Raw genomic sequence first — 20,717 nt, forward strand, 5'->3', positions numbered from 1 at the left:
CCTGTACAATGTTCAACATCTTTAGAAATAAAAATAAAACATAACATAAAACTCACATGGACAGTGGCACTCAGAAATCAAATGCATCGCAACAATTTAAAAACACATAATAGAAAACTCACATGGACAGTGCCACTCAGAAATCAAATGCATCGCAGCGGTCTGCAAATCGTCAAGTCATGGTCAGACAATCCATAAACAGTGACCTTCAGTTTCTTCTCATAAAATATTTTAATTATAATAAAGCTACAAATGCAGAACAATCAAACAATGGAATTTGTTTCCAGTTGATATTTTTGACAATGTCCATATCCTACTGACAAACTTCAACCGCGAATACTAGTTCGGGAATGCAAATGCATCTTAAAGTGTTTACAAATGTATAGAAATACGGAAAAAATGAAGTTACCAAGGTACGCAGTGGCAATATAGAGCAATCGTTGAAATATACACAACAATAAAACAAATGCAGAAATAAAGACAAACTGAACCAGTCCGACATTTTACGGAGAGAGATGGATTCAACCTGCATTTTCAATGCTAATGGCTTACTTCAATGGAGGACCGAGTTTTATCAAAACTGGAGCCGCTGTGTAATAGTGGCCAATGAAAGTATTATTGATTATATTAATAAATCACAAGGCTTTCCAAAATGCCTGATGCTACCAATAACAGTGTAATTCTAATTTTAAAATTCAGTAAACATCACAACATCAGCTGGTACAAATAACCGCGGGAAGACAGATTATGAGAGAAGTGTTATTCGCCCACTGTAAACTTTTCAACATTTAGTTCAATGGTTACATTCTATGGCGTCCTTTACTAAGACTGGCATACATAACACAAAAATGGTCGAATGTTGATAACGTTTACAAATATGTGCAGAATGTTAAACAAGTTGACGCATATTTAACACCACATGTATTAGACGCGGGAACGATCTAGCTACGGCAGTCTGTAAATAGTTGAGTCTGGACAAGACTATTTAATATCAAAACCATGAGTATCGGCCACATAATCGGATACGATGACATGTGTCAACCAAGTCTGCGAGTCTGACCACCCGATCCCGTTAGTCGTCATTCTGAAAAGAGTTTGAAAGGATCAACAGCTCGATACACTTTGAACAAGACGTTCAGTGTATTTAATGAATCCAGCTGTAATGCCACAGCAGGAGACATATAGTATCGGGTTCGTTCATGTCTGCGTATACGATGCTTATGGTGCTAATACCACCATCATGAAGATCCGGTTTCCAGCAGGTTTCCAGCAGCTCCTGCTTGTTATGAAGCGACTTACGGCACCGGGTGATTGCGTCGCTGACCCATCGTAAACTCATGCTGATGACCCCAATCTCTTAACTGTATGATCCAGGATCTTTTAATATGAAGAAACTTCAGTTGCATACTTTGCATGACCCCCGAATGTAACAGTAAACTACAAGCAAACGTGTACGGCCTGCTGAACTTTTCAGTCTGCATTCAAACATCTCAGGGCAATAGCACTCCGGCATTTCTCCATTTAACCCCACTCCAGATCGATGTTCAATCGTGTTTAGTTTTACGCCGCACACAGCAATATTACAGCTATATGGCGGTGATCTATAAATAATCGAGTCTGGACCAGACAATCCAGTGATCAGCAACATGAGCATCGATCTTCGCAATTGGGAACCGATGACATGTGCCAACCAAGTCAGCAAGCCTGACCACCCGATCCCGTTAGTCGCCTCTTACGACAAGCATAGTCGCCTTTTATGGCAAGCATGGGTTTCTGAAGGCCTATTCTACACCGAGACCTTCACGGGTACATTCAATACCTAACAAATACTGATTATTTGACATGTGAAAATAAAGAACAGCAACAACTGTATAAGCATCCTGTCGTAACAAATGTTGCAATATATAGGGCCCGTAAGTTTCGTGAGGTGCTACTTTCGGTAATAGATTTCCGGTGGCATGCATGTAGTTAAGAGCTAGGTCTGGTTCCCAATTGCGCGACCGCGAAATATAACTTCACTTGAGTGGAACAAGTGCACTACCATGTTTTTCTGCTCGTATATACGTGCTATTCATGCAACATAGTCCAAGTCGCTTTTTTTACACTGTTGTATGTCATCGATGTTTTTAGTCAGACAGCGTATGTCGAGTATAAGCCAGGGCAAGCCCTTTGTAACAGTGCTATTGCGATAGCCGTAAAACGTTTGTCACCTAATGTACTAAAGTCTTTGTCACCTAATGTACTAAAGTCTCGCAAAGTGCCACGATCTACTTCAATGGACATCGAGCACATAACAGGACATTGCCCTCTTTCGTTGCTGAGAAGGATGATATAATCATTAACATGAGACGCAAAGCATCTTCCGATATGTCGAACTCGTATTGACGTGTACATTAATCCCACTTAAGCATTGCCCGCACTTGAATTATCATTACAGCGACTTTAAAATCACAGGTAACAACATATCCATCAAACAGTCATAGGTTCAAATTAAAAATTTGGATTGATTAGATCTTGTGGTATGGATCAGAATGTGATGAAACCGCAGAGACGTTAGCCTGTTAGGAGTTATCCTGATGCCTTGACGACCAGTTCAACGAGACAAAACCTGCCCGAACGTTGATTAGATATTGTGGTACAGGCCAGAATGCGATCAAACCGCAGAGATGGTGTTTTCAACTCAAGACGCCTATTGTCCTTCGTTTTGGAACTCTTCGTCTCACAGGAGTTTCGTTGATGGCATCAGCACCAGCTCAACGAGAAGACACATACCTGACCACTGATTAGATCAGAATGCAATTCCACCGCAAAGTTGAGAGTTTACCATACGAAGACGCAGATTGATACGTTGATACTTCAACCAAGACCACAACGAGAAGACACACGTCCGACCATTGATTGGGCCTCGTAGTATAGGTCAGAATGCAATGAAACCGTAGCGATAAGTCTTTCCCATACTAAGGCGCCGATCGTCCTTCGTTTTGGAAACGATGGTCACAAAGGCGTTACGTTGATGCGTTGACGACCAGCTCAACGAGAAGACACACACCCGAACACAATATCCCAGCCCCGAGGGCAAGCAGCGCTGAAGCCAATTTCTCCAAGCCGACAGGCTTGGCCCCCTTCTCAATGGAAGGACATGTACTATTATCCTGAGAGGGTTTCCACTTCCTCAGCCAGTACTCCATCAGGCCTATTTCCTGCACCCTGGTGATTCTGGTATAAGAAAGAACTGAACTGTATCATATATAATATAAATATGTTCCAGCAACATCAGATAGATGAGGTTAACACTCTGAATCTACTCATGGGCCTGACTGTGACTGCTTTGACCAGTTAATTAACCCCATAGTCTTTGATTATGATTCAATACAGGTATGTACCATATTTTCAGTTCCCACATCCCGATAAATATGCATGGAACATGCACCATTATCTTCCCTCACACATAAATGTCGTTTTCTGATTGGCTTAGGCAAAAAATGTACCCCACTTTCAAGCGAGTAACATTTTTCTATTTAAACGCTGGAACTGCAGAGCTGTATGACATTTGTTTGGTACTTTGGGTTAGTAGTGTATGGACTGTAGCTTAAGTCTGGTTCTTCTTATTGTGATCCACTACCTGTGCTTCAAAGAGTTCAAAATTAACATTAAGGTGTTCAGCAAGGTAAATATGTTGTTCACTTGTCTCTCGGGGCCAGTGGGTACATGTACCCATCGAGCTCGGGGAACCCAAACAAACATAGAGGATGCATCAACCGATGTGAACCCCAGTGAACAACTTATAATATCTCCATATACAGAACTTTTCTGTGTCCAGAGAAGACATTCGATATATGTACACTCTACTTACTCGTTTGTGAACATGTCTGTAAGTGGAGAACCTTGTGGCAGGAGGAGACTGTGGTCCAGGGGTACAATTTTTTCCTTCAGTATATAAACGTCACATGAGATTTTCATGAACATTGCTAGTTCAGTGATGTCGTGCAGGAAGGCATAAGTCTCTGTCATAACCTTTTCCATATGGACCGCGGGATTGTGATGGCGGACGTCTTTGTCTATCTGTTCAGAGGCCTCTATCTTTTCCCGTATCTCCACTATTAGGCTGTCGTTGGAAGTCTGTAGAGACACATACGTTATTTACAGGCTACGACTTGTTACCGTCTAATGAAAGTCCACCTTACTGTTATAAACAGTGTCATCTCCCCTCAGGCAAATAACTGTCGTTTTCTGATTTGAGTGAGAGCTCTTCTGTTTTGGGTTTTTTTTTCTTCTTGTTGTTTGTTTGTTTGTTTTGGGTGGGTTTTTTTGTTTTGTTTTAATGTACTACCTGGTTTTTCGTGTTAGAATCAAACATGGGGTACGGATATAACAGTTTTGCGGATACATATCGATGTAAGGGAGATAACTCTATTTTTTCTTGTCTGTCATTGCCGGTTGTCTAATTGCCTAATTGCGGTACTAAGTGTTATGATCCAATACCAAACAGTTCAAAATTAACTTTGAGGTGTTCGATGAGATAAATACTTAACAAACTTAGACGGTATATCATGTCCGTGACACCAGTGAACAACTTATAATATAGCATATATCATCATCTCAAGGGACAATAAAGGACAGGTCATTTACTCCAGGGAGGTGAGAGATATGAGATCTCAAACCGCTCCCCCACCCACACCCACACATACAAACAAACAACCAGTGGCGCCACACCAAATTCATGCTACCCCCTGCTATTCTAAACAATCATTCAAACCAATTTTTATGATATTTTCTAAAAAGAAAACTGTGCAAAGTTGTTCCTTCCATGTGTCGAATTGTTCTGATATATTTAATAGGTACCTTCTTCTCCCTCAATCTGTGTCGTTCATTACGCCTTTCTCAAATCTATTGACTATATTCTTTAACGGATTCCTTGTATCAAATTTAATATTTCTGAAAATAAAATGTGTTCTTCAAAAACAGACAGAGGATCAATTTGAATTTTAGGAAAATATTTGACACAAGCAAATCCATGCTAAGGCCCAACATGTGTGGGAATGGTTGCCGACGACAAAACGTTTGAAAAAAGAAACGTTGAACATCTTCCTTTATGCGACCGCATCATCCACAACAATCCAATTCCCTGGCCAGCACCGAATCTCTGACCCAACAGTGCCTAAATGGTTATGGGAAGCCAGACAATTTGCCAGAAGACAAGTTCAAGGTCACGTCGTTCCCTTCAACAAAATAAAAGGTTAATCTTTGGCGCATGTCAATGTTTGATCTTACGTTACATATGTTTGACAGGACAGGACTTTGTTGAGGTTTTACTTTGGCCTTCTCGATCACCCGATTTGTCCCCCATTGAGGATATATGCGATATTCTTGATCGACACTTGCGCTAGCGTGATGCGCCACTTCAAACACACATGACAACTGCACACAGCATTTCAGCAAGAGTCAAAACATTCCTCAAGAGAGCATTCTGCATCTCCCTCCTTCTATGGGTCACCGCTTCTAAGATGTTTTCGATGCTCATGGAGGTCACACCAGATACTCACATGTAGCTCTGACCAAGTGGTTCTTATATGGTTTTACCCAACACTTTCTGGATAATCATGTTTTGGAAATTGTTTAACTGATGCTTTTGCTGTAATTGAGCAATGATGAATCAGGGTTTTTTTGTGCAGTCAATATGTAAACTCCAAACAACATGTTACATTTTTTGTTTTGAGGGGTATCATTTTCTTAAATCATGTTGAAAATAATTGTCCTTCAGTTACACTACACTGCATCTTGTACGCTTTTCTCTACCCACCTCGATAGTTTCGTGTAGGACTGTCCCTCCAATTAGACCGATCTTCAAGTTCGAAATTTCGAAAAGGTCATCAAAGCTTGTATATGTAGTTGTTTTTCTGGTGACCGTGAGCGCTGCAATTAGATTGCCACTGTAGGCTGCTGTCATCACTATGATGTACATCCACCAGAAGCTGATCAGGATCCGTCCAGAACTGGATTCAGGAAGATGGACGCCTCCTGGAAGATGGAAATAAATACTGAATCCATTAGAAACACGTCACCTATTATCATTAATCATGGATCAAACGAATATGGCTTCAGATATCGCAAGCTTTCCATCTCTTCCCGACTGGCTTCTTGTTGTACCAGGTATAGCCATTGTCGCAAAGACTATCTGCCGAATACACCCAGAGCATACTCCTAGCGCATAGGCGAAAGTAATTCATGTCTTAGTTGCAACAAACTTTAACTCGACTATTGCAGGTATACGAGCTTCCTTTCATATCAAAGTCTCTACAGCACAGTGAGGCTTTCCAATACCAGTTGAGACTAACCGTAATATCTTCTTTTTGCTATCCACGCAGATTTTGTTTGGACGATGCATATGCTACCTTGCCCAGCCAAAACATTACTCCGCACTTCGAGTTCATCAAGGACGGAAAGTGAAGCAGCTTTTATACACTGTACCTACAGATTCATCATGAGGCAGTGGTGTACTCTATTTAGACAAAATTCTAGAGGTTTCCGCCGTGTTCTGGTAAACAGAATATTATAGAATGATCTGGAAATGTTAGTAAGTACGGCTTTACGCCGCTTTTAGAAATATTCCAGCAATATTACGGCGGGAAATAATTTAGCTTTACATATTGTATCCATGTGGGGACCGAACCCGGGTCTTTGGCGTGACAAGCGAACGCTTTAACCACTAAGCTACTTCACCAACCACTATGAACAGGCTTCAAGGACCGTTTTCATGAGAGTCGTATATAACAGGATCTAACTATTGCCATTGACATACATCACATACAAGAGGGCATACCAGCACTGTGTGTGAAGATTTTATTCCCTGCATGGGAATATAGTGAGAGGTACTGGTACTGAGAGGTGAGGGGTACCATCATTGTCTGATATTGGTATAATCATTGTAATTGTATTAGGCACAGCCAAGGTAATACCTTATACTTATTTGGTATTTTAGAATACAATTGTTAAAACATTTCTTTGTTGTTTGTTGGATTTATAAACAGTCCCTTCACGGACTCATTCCCATTATTTCCCTTGCTCGGGGAGATACGACGATTTTCTTTGATTTGATTACTATAAATCGCTGCCATAATACTGGAATATTGCCAAAGATGAAATAAACCACTGTATGGATTAGAACTTCTTTTTGTTGTCATTCATTAAGTTATGTGTTACATTCATGACTGAATAGATCTAGAATGCTGATCAAACAATTGGGAAATTGCCGTTGCAAGATTAAAAACCAAATTCGCGCGACAAGAACCTCAAACCTACCTTGATGAACCGTGGAGCCAAAAAGATACATCACTGTGTCAAGAGCACCTGGTGGCTTCAACTGTTTCTCTACAGATGTTGTTCCTTGGTAGAATGGATTGTTCCATTCTATTGCGAAGTAAAGCAGAATAACTCCCAGTAGAGTCGCCCCTCCCACAGCATACACCTGCCAGCGGAATGGATCGGCCAGGGCACTTGAAAGCTTAGAACTGCCTCGAGTATCCCTGAAGATTATCCCGTTGTAGGACTCGTGGATAGCTGGTAGGAAGTCCGCAACCTGATCCCGTTCCCAAGTGTAGCCCACTGGAGCCGCAATTATGTCTATTTCCTGGAATAAGACAACCGTTACAGATAATCGATATGTTGTTTATGCAAAGATACATAATAGCTAAAATAGCATCCAATTAAGCATTATAAATCTGATATGTAAGCGGTGACATGAAGAAGGGTTTTTCTAAAGTCTTACGTCGTATTAACCGTGAGTGAGTTCAGTTTTACGCCGCACTCAGCAACATGCCGGCTATATGGCGGAGGTCTGTAAATGATCGACTCTAGACCAGTCATCAACAACATGAGCTCCGATCCACTCGATCCCGTTTGTCGCCTCTTCCGAAAACATGGGTTACTGAAGACCAACTCTAACCCGGATCTTCATGGGTCTCGTATCAACTGTGTATTTGTTTGCTATGTTAGTTCGTTTCCCAACACGGGGACAATATGTGCAGTTCATTTCTGATGTCCATTGTAGTGATTTCGATTAAAACTTCCAGAAGCGACGTAAAATCTTTCTGAATCTGATTCGTTCCTATGTTACACAGTTTCCTAATATTCATGTTTAAATGATAATACGGGTGCACGTTTCGCCCTGTGGTCTAAGTTTGACATATTATATTTTAAGAGTTTCAAAACTTCTTTGGTTCGAATACAGCATTCATTAGATGATGATTGGGTAAAACAGCGTAACAGTACTGCTTGACACGTATCAGATGAGCCACGACCTGACAAATGCCCCCAGTTTGCATATATGGAAATGCCCTCCAGAACATTCCATTTGAAACATGAGGGAAGCAGGTTGTCGTCTAAATATTGAAAATTTCAATTTCCTGATGCGAATCCTGTCGTGATGGTCAGCCTGTGTTGCACGTATTTAATCGCCAATCTACCTGTAGCAACCAAGTGTATTCGTCCAAATTACTTGCCCCGCCTGCTTGTCACAAACGCGTTCACTGGCCCATCTAATACTTGTCAAGCAGTAGGATTGGCAAAAGTGTTAACTTTTTTAGACCTTCGTGACGTCGGGCTACCCCTTCCACATGAGTGAGTGAGTTTAGTTTTACGCCGCTTTTAACAATATCCCAGCACACGCGGCGGAGGACACCAGAAATGGCTTTGACACATTTACTCATGTTGGGATTCTAACCCAAGACTTCGGCTTGACCACGAACGCCTTAACCACTAGAATATTCCTCCGCCCCTTCCACGTGACTGTCATGACGTCATAGTACTAAAGAAATGTTCATCACGGCGTTTAACCACCGTTAAATCTGGACCGTTTATGAATCGCGATTGTAGTATGTACTTGTTACTGTTGCTTAAAGCATTAAATCGCACACCCGTCTCTGCAGCATGCCAATCATCCCTGTGTAATTGCTGAAATCTCCTGAAGTCGGAAGTCCCCATTCTCCGTCAGCTGGTTCAGTGAAAGAATACCTGAAAAGAGAAAACATCCTACAGGTGAAATTGTGGGGCAATGGTGTTTTACATTCAGGTCAGAGTTGTATATCATGGCTACATGTGCACAATTAGACGACGGCAAGAGCCCCAAATGCCGATTAAACCTGATTGACACACTATTAGTCATACCACACATTAAGGTCACCCAAACCTCATCTCCCAAGCAGAAATGGACCTCTACCAATAGTCTTCATCAACCTACGCTTGTCGTAAGAGGCTACGAAAGGGATCAAACTCGCTGACTTGGTTGACACGTATCACGGTATCCAACTTGCGTAGATCGATGCTCATGCTGTGGATTGCCTTGCCCATCCTCGATTATTTAGAAACCGCCGGGACATAACTGGAACATTGCTGACCGCGGCATTATACAACAAACCAACTAATTCGCCCTGGAGACCCGGGTTCGATTCTTCACGCCGGTACGGTTAGAGAGGCTAATTCCTAGTGTCCTCGGCCACGATTTTGCTCGAATATCGCCAAGGGCAGCGCAAAACCAAACTCACTCACTCACTCACACACTGACATGTGACGAATGTTGACCAACGATCGAGTGAAATGATATGTAGTGTCACAACGGCAATATTGCAGCCATATCGTGACGAGAACAATTGTATGTATATATATATATATATGTGTGTGTGTGTGTGTGTGTGTGTGTGTGTGTGTGTGTGTAATTTATATATTAATAATTAATTTATATACATATACTAAGTACCCTTGTCGAGATGGATATGTAATATTTTGTATTCTGATGGATGAAGTTTCTTCGATAACAAATGTAATATATGCTCTTCAAAGGTCATCACAGAAGATATAAATAGGTTTAATTCAGTCCTATCACAACAGCCGTCAACATGACACTGGACGAGATTTTCTCTACGGTTAGACATCAAGAGATATAAAACGAAACGTACGTAAAATTTAAAACACTTTTCAAGTAGTCGACTAGGTCGATGACTGCGTGTGTGAACGTTAGCTTCCCGTTTATTTCATGCCTCTTTACAAACGGCAGAAACTGAAACAAGCAATAATATTCAGTAATGACAAAACGTTAATTGAGTATAATCTTATTGTACTTCAAAATAACGCAACTACATCCAATAATGAACATGACATGAACCTCAAAGTTCGCAAAAAATAGTCACGTGTTAACGTGACGTATTTTCTGAAGCTGTGGGTACTGTTGCACAAAACAACCTCAGCCCTTACACTACCTTAAAGTCATGTTTAGGCAAGGGAATCACGGTTGACTGAACGTTTAAAACTAGTTAGTTCGTGGCCCTACGAACTTCTTAAGCCCATTCTTAACACACTGGCGACGATCAAAGTTCAGAGTTCTTGTCGCTTTGTACGTTTCGAGAATATGGGCCCTGGGCCTAGATTTTCGAAGCTCTCTTAGAGTGGTAAGTTAATGTTAATGTATGGCACCTACGACTATCTTAACGCTAAGAGAGCTTCGAAAATCTAAGCCCTGCTTTGTACAGCAGGACTGAGGCGGGTAATGGGAATACTTCACGAGATGAGCAAGGTGTCTTTTATTGAACGTAGAATATAACTATGCACGATTTGACGTCGACGTCATTGATTCTTCAACGTCTCACTGACAACCGGCATGGTGCCGTTGTACAACGCGATCTTAAGGCTAAAATGATCGTAACACCCATACCTTAACGTAGACCTTCGGCCGCCATAGTGCTAAAGCGGTTTCGTACAACGCCACACTATTTTGTTTTCTGATCGCATTGAGCAACACAGCAAATCACGGTCTGGTTGAGCATAAATAGCTAAAGTGTGTTCTGACCAACGGGCGCCAAATTATTTTGTTTACATGGCAGTATTTCTCATGCAGTACGTGCATGTCTCGAGGTACCTCTGACGTCTCCATTTGTAAAAGGACAACCTCAAACTGAATAAACACAGGTATGGAACAACATTCCTGCTCCTGGTGCATTAGTCTTTCAGAGTAACGGATAGCAAAAGCAAGATTCCTTCACCTTAAGAATGAAGATGCAGGTTTTTAAGTGCCTGAAGTTCACGTGTAAGAAACCGCCAAACGACAGTCAGGTACCTACCTACGTTACATCGGATCGGTGAAATTGCCTCCATATTGCGATGTGAATACGCAATTTATTATTAAAGACATGTCATCAAAAAGAATAAACCCGCTTTACTGTGGATCATGGGGGCTTAAGGTGCTTCTGTCCTCATGCATGAATCCCAACAGTTTACGTAAAAATATACACCCAGCATCGAATAAACAAAGATATAGTGTATAGTAGACCACATTGCCTGAATAGCTGTTTGCATTGCAAAATCGTGATCCCGTTCATGAAAAGTAGAGTATATATGACACATACCTCAAGAGCTGCAGCTCGAAGTTCTCTTTGGTTTAATCCAAATTTCAGATTTGGGAACACATCATTGAGGGAAACATCAAACCACCAGCGTTGGACTGTAGACAACTTCCGGCCTTGAGGCTTCCAAAGCAGGGTGTGTATCAATGTGTTGAGTGTTCTCGCGTTGTTCTCTCTTCTAACAATCTGAAGACAATAATTAATATCAGTCTTTGTTCTATGTTCCTGTCAGCAGCGATTTATTCTCTTTACACAAGAGAAGATACGGGAGAGAATTGACCGTCAGCTCATGCTTGTCGTAAGAGGCGATTCATGGGATCTGGTGGTTAGGTTCGCTGACTTAGCTGACCGTGGGGAGTCTCGCCGGACCTTCTACGTTAACTACAAAGCAACCTTGACAACTGCATCCCTTACCTGCAGAAAGGTGTCCCTGGCATCTGATCTACTGGATATGTGCTTCAGCAATAGGACTTCCTCCACTGCGTCCACTACCCTCTGAGATAAAGACAAGCATTTTTCATTACATGGTAGCTGGGTACACTTTCATAGACATCAACACCAGTCACAATGGGCATGTGAAAACATAGACTGGACATTCCGAAGTTTAGTAGCGCGTATTATGTCTTCAGTGTGTATGTTGAAGTTTGCAATTAAGTTAAAGGTGTTAAAGGTTCAAACCGATGCAGGTTACATACAGTTGAGATAAATTGTGTTTACGATGTGATCAGTTGGTATTTAAAAAACGTCATTTACGGTAAGTAGTAATTTGTCATTCTCGTAAAACAACTACTAGGGTAAGGCCATTACACGGCTACAAAATTAGGTTTGTGTTCTCAGACTGAAGTATTGCCTTATTTGTTGCAAAAAGTGCACTCAAATTCTTAGACATAAAATATACCAAGTGGGTAGTATCGGTCTGCATAACTGAAACGTCCTTGCTTGAAGATACTCATTCAATATTCGACCTTTTACATCAACGAGAACTTGCTAACCTGCGACAACTCCCTGGAGTCGAAATCCGGGTATGACCTAGTCATGACGGCGAGGTGATCCAGCGTCAGGTCCATGTCCTCTATGACCCCCAAGGACGACCCAGACAGGAGCAACAGCCACTGAGAGAAGTGGCGGAGCAAGGAGCCCTGCCCAAAGGCCTTGTCCCATTGTTCAGCCTACCGATTACATCATGTTCAATATAGTCCTCGTTACTTATAAAGTTGAAACAGCCACAATCAGAGAATATCAAATATCTTCTGAAACAGGAATACTTAACTTTCATCGTAGCCAGTTGTATATCCAATGTTTGTGAAAGTGGATGTAGTAATGAAGATAAATAGACCTAATTACAGATGCTCCTTGACGCTGTACTGCCGAGTACTGGTCGGAATGCACAATTGCAAATTCCTTTCTCAGAAAAGTCATCCGATGTATTAAGAACTTGTCAGTTTAGTGTGACATGCGTCAAAAAACGTGAGTCTCAAGCCATAGGCAACTACGTGTATATATGAATTCAAATCAGTTCAATGATCACGCAATTTCACTACAGAACTCAGTGGATGAATTACAATAGATGTTCCAGTCAATTTGATAGGAGAGAAGTGCTATCAACAGTTCAACCATGGAGTAAAATAAATACTGTGTATTGTGCGCCAGCAACGGCTTTGTTAGAGGTGTCGGTGAAATAGATAGGACAAGATGATTAAGATGGAGAGACACTGTGGTCTAAGGGAAGAACACAAATGTGGTTTTTGGTTTACTTACCTCTCTGAGTATTTTCTTGACATGTGGTAGGGAACACATCAGAACGAACCTAAGCCTGTGTTTGATCCTATCCATTCCAATGGTGTTGAGGATTTGTTCGAGGAACATCAGGTTACTTCCGTCTTTCTTCACGAAGATAAGTTCTGAGTCGACACCAAGTCGCGATAATTCATTTGCGACTCTGTGCGAATTAAACCCTGAATAATGGAAATCATGAATATGCATCCAGTTGCAACACAATTATATATACATTATATATGTGTTGCATTTGATTATACTGACATTCAAACCTTTGGAAACTCAGGAATATTCATGTATATGGCGACGATCTGTAAATAATGGAGTCTGGGATACGATGACATGTGTTAACAGATTCAAGAAAACATGCATGTTTTGCTGGAGATCAAGACTTGATCTTGTTTCGGATTCAGTCCTTGATTTTGATCAATGATGCCAAAGGTCAGGAGCATAGTTTATTGTCTTTTAAAATTTCCTTTGAGCTTTCAGTTAACATTCAGCTTTCAGTCCTTGAAAACTGATGTACTTATACACGACATTCGTTTCATGGGAAATATTGATTCCAATGATGTTGAAGATTTGTTGTCTTCACAAAGACAACTTTGGTGTTGACACCAAGACTACACAGTTCACTTGCCAGTCTACGCTTGATTGTGGAAATCCTGAATGAACCTGCAAGTTTTAAATCTTCAAATATTTACTTACTGGCATTGTAGCATCACGCTTTAAAAGCCCGATTGATTTTCATCGAGATCGTTTTGAGATGTGGGTTAATCAAAATAATCAAGTCTTTGCTACATAAACATACATATCCCTAACACTATAAGGACGGGAAGTACATGTAAGCGCCTTTCTTTGTCCTTCAGTCTGTGGACAACGAGGAGGCTTATTATTACTTTATATTGTTTGTCTTAGATTCTTCTCCCAAACACTGAATAAATACTGATCATAAACCAAAACCCACAGAGAGAGAGAGAGAGAGAGAGAGTCAGTATGGTATCTGTGTTCGTCATTTCTATAACAGTGCATTTTTATTCTTTCCTTAAAGATTAATCTCTCACATTCTGGAAACCTCAAAATACTCATTTTGTGTCGAAATACTTGCGCCAGAAGTCAGCAGCTGGTTCGTTATTTGTTATTCGTCAATCGTGACTGTTATTAAGTTAGATACTCACAGTTCTCTCCGTCACTGAATATTTTCGCTGATGTCCACATGAGCTTGTGGATAACCTGACTGGTCTGTCCGAGCTGGTCCGGAAGGTGGGGTTCTAGGAGATACGCCCCACACGATGACAGGTCATATCTATGGAAGTCAAGGCACAACTCCTCATTAACTGCCCCTGGACAGATGACTTCCATCGACTTTCCTTTCGCTGGGTCTGGTGCCACGATGATGATGTCTAAGTTGTCTTTCTGCATGCTTGAAACTTTCAAAATGAAAATTCCAGAAATAAAATGACAATTTATTGGCCAAATCCATATACAGACAGACAGACAGACAGACAGACAGACAGATAGATAGATAGATAGATAGATAGATAGATAGATAGATAGATAGATAGATACAAACACTTATTTAAAGCAACAGCTCCATGTCCTTCACGATTGGTCAAAGTGTTTACTACAACTGTGTCCACAATATTAACGTATTGAAACCTTGGACACATTGCTGATTTTCTTGATGCATCCATTTTGTAAATATGTGTGCAGTGCTAGCTACGAGTTAAGCAATAGTTAAAAATGAACAAACAAAATCTGTCATAATATACTGTAATATATGGTAGTTGGATTTTCCTTTGAAATGTTGAAATCCCATAAATGCAGACCGTGAAGATCTGCAAACATCACCTCCAATATTATTACTGTTTGGAGCGTCAAACAGTATACAAAGGATCACTACCCCATATTTGCGCCGTAAGCATGCTGTAAGCGCACTATAAGTGTACACTATTATAATTAATGACTCGTACACCCGTTGCAATGTTAATTATGACACTCTCACAGATAATTCTCATGTATTCAGATGATTACGCCAGTATTGTCACTCGTGAAGATTCGGGTTAGACTTGATCTTCAGTAACCCACAGCTGGAATATTGCTGTGTGCGACATAAAATAAACTCCCTCACAGTTAATACGAGACTGAAACAACTAGTTTCAGATATTTAAGGCGTCGCATTTAGTTGAAGCTTTCATCTTTCATCTCTTATACTACGCCCAAAATTACCAGAAATTACTGCCACATGAAACGCCTGTCTGAGGATTTTCTACTTACGTTGTGCTGCTTTCTGGAAAATAGACCCATGTCTTTCCCGGAACCAGTGTACGCATCCTTCTTGACGTGTCACGTTATTTTTGATGACTTGTATGGCGTCATCATTTTCTGACACGACTCCTGCAGTCAAAGGACACAACACTCTTATCACCATGTCTTCCAGTGATCGGACCAATCATCATATTATTCTTCGGAACGACATGATGTAGTCTTTCTTAAACGTGTGATGGACTGGACATCTATTTGATGTTAAGCAAAAATACATGTCTGTCACAAAATCAAGGTGATCGAAACATGTCTTTCCTAAGTAGCGTACCATTAGTGAAAAAAAAGAAAGCATGAAGCTTTTGTTACTAGAAACGAAATTATCAGATTTCAGTTCAGATTCGGGACTTGACCCGGTTTGTATAGACGTGTGATACCATACATCCTGTAATAAGCAACGCCCTTATGCGTATGTGATATAAAGCCGGTTACAGACATTGTACAGACGTAGTTGAGAAAATGTGGTAAGAAGATAGTGTACTTTGACTTAAAACGACACTGGGAACTCACTCGTAATGAGTCAGCTTAGAAATCTGCTTGTTACATTTGAACAACATGTGGAGGATGTTGACGGAACTGGCTATCTGCATGATCAGGTTAAGGTGAGAATTTTACACAGCTATCCATATTTTAAGACTGAAGCAACAAGCTGTGAATTTGTCTTCATCAAGAGTTTAATGAAGATACGTCTGTTTAGTCCAGTATAGGTGGAACTTTGACAAAAAAATGAGATTGATAATGACGAGAAGACCCATCATCATCAGAACCCTCCTGACAAGAAGAATTCGCACAGTTGTATCATTCCAACAATTCCAGAAGTCTAAATTTATCTGTTCTATTCCTGAGCGTAGAATATGGTTCCTGCTATCGTTAATTCTGACAACCAGACACGTAAAGTTGTTACCTGAGTATGCGTTAAAAATCAGGTCAAAGTAAACATGTGGTCAGCCAGGGATCTAATTCAGAATGTGCAGTCTGTTCAGGTGAATTATTTGCTGTGACAAAAGGTATACGAAATCCCCTCAGAACCAGCAAAATCTAACACTGACAAGTCCAAAATATTCAATCATTGTATATTGAGCAAACAAAGGCAAGATTCACAATGGAAGTTTCATGTACAATGCAACTGAGTCAAATCCAAAGTAATACGTCACAAATATAAGATCCTCTCCCCAAAGTCTTGGTTTGAGAGTGAGAAACAGTATTATTGAATGTTACACAGCCAGCGGTCAGGCAGTGATATGTAGGTCAAACTTTGACGAAGGCAGGCAGTTTGATGTTTGGCCGAATGATGTACTCCAGTTAATCCGTTTGTGTTTGTGTGTGTCCATGTCGTCAACACAACCAGCCTCTGTATACACAGTCACTGATTCTTGAATATTCAAGCACATGTGCTACCATCGCCATCAACGTAGACTTGTTTTTCGTTGTCTCCCGGAAGTCAACACTTAATCAAAACACAAAGGGAGGTAACTCTAAAGGCTTAAAGCCTGCTGCCAAAGTACTGATAACACAGAACATTTAAGATACGAAATGTGAACCATAATAACTATCACTCAAAACTCTAAACATTGTGACCCAATAATAATTATCACTTAATCAATAATACAATTTACACAAAATACACTCTCGTAACAAGTCTGCACTAATATTTCCAACCAGGGAGCTTAGCTGCTCTGTCGCAAACGCATTTGGTCGCCTATACCACTTACAAGCAGTGTTCGATCCGTGAAGGTCCAGTGTAGACTAGACCTTCAGCAACCCATGTTTGCCGTAAAAGGCAACTAGTCTTGTCCTAAGAGGCGACTAACGGGATCGGGTGGTTAGGCTCGCTGACTTGTTTGACACGTCATCGGTTCCCAACTGCGCAGATCGATGCTCACTGAATTGTCTGGTCCAGACTCGATTATTTACAGCCCGCCGCATTTCAGGACGACACCACCTGTTATCACCATGCACGTCTCAACATCAGTCAGTACCATGACCAGCAATGAACTTCTGAGACCTAACATAACTAATCCGTACATACAGGAACTTGCTGAGGCACCTTTGTAAGAAACGAACAGACTCCCAAATTCCCACTGTTAGACTCAGCCGCAGTATGAATGTCGAACAAACTTTGGCCGAGGAACCACTATCATCCAAAGACGTCATCACATATTTAAAATCTCTCATATCACCCAAATTGGCCGTCAGAATATCTAATGTCACACATAAATGCTCATACTTTAGTAAATTATTATCACACAGCTATTGCTATAAAATGATATCAGGAAAATATTTGGAAATTCATATCATTTCAGAGTATCTGAAACGTTTCCGTATCAATGACATGAGTATATTTTTTGATTTTTGATGTACGAAATAAAACGTGACACCAGAGAACGGTTAATTTTAAAAAGCAACGTTGTCACTCTTGGGTGCCCACTAATCTGGATAACTCTCCGAACCGTACTCAAACGTTCTCCCTCAAAGCATGTACAGTTTAAAAGGGTTTACCTGTACCTGGATACAGAATTGAAAAGAAATCCAATGTGACATTACTGTAACGTCACGCATTTATGACGTCTACGTTCACGTACCTATTTCAATCAGTGTCCCTTGTGCATACTGCAGGAGGACAGTAACAGCAACGACGCCGGCAACGTCCATAACGCCACAATGGTCGACACTATCTCAATTACCCAATGCATTTAGTGGCACACTTATAGGATTGACGTTTCAGCGGCAAAGTAAACACACAGCCAGCAAAAGGGATAATTAAGGTGTAACGGAAAAAATCAATAGAACCGCCATGTTAGAAACGTGCATATGTGAACTCTTACGCATAGAAGTAGCAAACCAACACCATCGGCGAAGCTTGTGTCAACACAGAGGGGAAGTTACCGATATGTGTTATTGATTCCTGTAACGTAATAATGTGAATAAGGATCATGACAGTCACAGTATATCTGACAATATTCTTCACATCCCGCGGATCTACGCTAACACGATGTGGAAAGAATCTAGTATCATTTTATTGAAAGAAAAGGTTTAATTTACATGGAACTCCGTGTGGGTGAAAGTTGTATTTGTAAGTGGTACTCGATATTCCTGTTCCTATCGGAACGGTTTGTTATGACATGACGCTGCATTTCTGTCGTGGCAATCGATTTCATAAACAAAAGAGGTTAACCCAGCCCCCTACGTTAAGTTTACATGCTTTGTGTTATCGAGCTGGTTGTCATATCAACTCAGCATGTTTTACATTTTAAAAGTCATATGTCTTAAAGGTAGGATATGGTCAATTGTCAATTTCATATCTCACCCAGCGTAAGCTTGTATATGATGTCGACGACGTACACAGTTTATCGACTAGCACTTACTTCTACACTAAAACAGAAAGTTAAAGATGCAAAGCAAACAACACAAGCTTATTTCTTATTCTTGTTAAAAAAAAGATAGTTATTATTATCATGCAACAAGTGTGCGACTCCGTCTGTAATATGTGTTTTTGAGTCACTGTCGGGCAGAAATGATCATAATAGGTGTAAAGCAAACACATGCAAAGGCAAACCAAATGACCACCTGACAATCTTGGAACACAAGGAACAGGTCAGCCAAGGACACGGTGTTCCATTCACCTGGTGTATGAGCAAGTATAAGCCAAGAAAAGTCGTGTGTAAATAGTACGGAACTTGGGCATTCATATCAAATCTCTTGTATCACAATTATTTTCGACCCGTGAAGGTCCCGGGGTAGAATAGGCCTTCAGCAACCCATGCTTGCCATGAAAGGCAACTATGCTTGTCGTAAGAGTCAACTAACGGGATCGGGTGGTCAGGCTCGCTGACTTGTTTGACACGTCATCGGTTCCCAACTGCGAAGATCGATGCTTATGTTGTTGATCACTGGATTGTTTGGTGAATTATTTACAGACCGCCGCCATATAGCTGTAATATTGCTGAGTGTGGCGTAAAACTAAACTCACTCACTCACTCTATTATTTTCACTCAAATTTGGAACTGTATGAAATGTAGGGTAGCTTCCTTAAGGAATTAGATTTGTTTGGTTGGCTTGTTTACCGACGCACTCAGCAATGTTACAGGAATGGCTGTGGTGTTAAATAATCGATTCAGTACCAGAAAATCTGTCATTTGATTCCTCATTTTCCCTATTACATGTCTTCTGGAAGATGTTGTCTGCCATTCTGAACTTGGCACTGTGCGAACACAAGCACTGGATACTGTTTGTAGTGACTGAGATTAGTTTTACGACGCGCTCAATATTTCAGCTATATGGCAGCATTCTCTAAGTAATCGAGTCTGGACCAGACAAAACAGTGATCAACAGCATGAGCATTGTTCTACGCAAACGGGATACGATGGTATGAACCAGTCAAGTACCTTTGACCACCGGATCCCGTTTGTCGCCTGTTACGACAGGAACAGGTTACTGAACATCACTTCTGGCTCGGATCCTCAGGGTTCTGGGGAATTACAAATGCATATATTCCATGATAGGTAAATTGAACGTGTACTCCATACAGTTATCTTGTCTGCCTACGAGACATTTTAGGCATTCAAGAAGTATGAACCTCTCGTAAAACAGCTGACCTGTGAAGAATTCTGGAAATGCGTTTGCTCTCTGATTTTATAAAGTCTGTTACGTCCTGTTGATGTCTGTGTTTGTAAACCTGTCGCTGAGTGTTTCAACATGTTTACTATCAGCCTTGTCTTGCTGATAACTGATTCCATAGTCCAGCTGTAATTGGTGATTTATTTGAGGGATAACCTTTGAGTTTCAAAACTGAACCTTCAATCGCATTCATATTTGTAAGTAAATCTGAGAGTTGCCTGCTTTGTCATGGGTCAGATGCAACACATGAGAAAGGTTCAAGCGCATACAAACCTAATCATACTACAAGGCTCAGCCGAGTCAAACATATCAGAAATATTTTATAGGTACAGGTCATGTAACACTGTTGTCTGAGATAAAAGAAGCCCCCGTGTCCACTGATATATTCAAAAAGCCTTCATAAGTTCGTTGCAAGAAATGGTCAGAGGCAAATTTGATACTCCTCTCCTGGAAAGATTCTCACAGTTCCGACTGCGTTGTTCATGGCGTATCTGACATGTGTCCAAATGACGTTGAATTAAAAGCTGACCATTGCATGGTCGACTTCAGTAGTGATTAGCATCTTTCATCCTATTGTCCGACTGCTCGCTGATCTAATTTCAGTCTCATCATCCT

General features: G+C 40.8%; 1 protein-coding gene across 1 annotated transcript; it reads right to left on the bottom strand.

The window, feature by feature from the left end:
- Window positions 1-3,005: 3,005 nt before the first annotated feature.
- On the bottom strand, window positions 3,006-18,137 carry LOC137295214 (glutamate receptor ionotropic, delta-1-like). Its single transcript, XM_067826534.1, has 13 exons — window positions 18,068-18,137; window positions 15,441-15,560; window positions 14,342-14,593; window positions 13,149-13,345; window positions 12,383-12,559; window positions 11,805-11,885; window positions 11,394-11,576; window positions 9,951-10,051; window positions 8,913-9,009; window positions 7,300-7,627; window positions 5,801-6,018; window positions 3,854-4,119; window positions 3,006-3,216 (listed from the first exon to the last, which is right to left on the bottom strand). The coding sequence occupies exons 1-13, from the start codon at window positions 18,135-18,137 to the stop codon at window positions 3,006-3,008; spliced, it is 2,301 nt and encodes a 766-aa protein (XP_067682635.1).
- Window positions 18,138-20,717: the final 2,580 nt, after the last annotated feature.

Source organism: Haliotis asinina, chromosome 8, assembly GCF_037392515.1.
Source record: "Haliotis asinina isolate JCU_RB_2024 chromosome 8, JCU_Hal_asi_v2, whole genome shotgun sequence".
In the NCBI taxonomy this organism is placed as follows: domain Eukaryota; kingdom Metazoa; phylum Mollusca; class Gastropoda; order Lepetellida; family Haliotidae; genus Haliotis; species Haliotis asinina.

Bases quoted from the DNA above. Each gene is read 5' to 3' on its own strand.
- LOC137295214 (XM_067826534.1), bottom strand. From the start codon at position 18,137: ATGGACGTTGCCGGCGTCGTTGCTGTTACTGTCCTCCTGCAGTATGCA. The intron at 14,594-15,440 runs GTAAGTAGAAAA...TCATTTTGAAAG, and splicing joins TTTCCAGAAAGCAGCACAAC to TTTCAAGCATGCAGAAAGAC. The intron at 11,577-11,804 runs GTAAGGGATGCA...TATTGTCTTCAG, and splicing joins CCAGGGACACCTTTCTGCAG to ATTGTTAGAAGAGAGAACAA.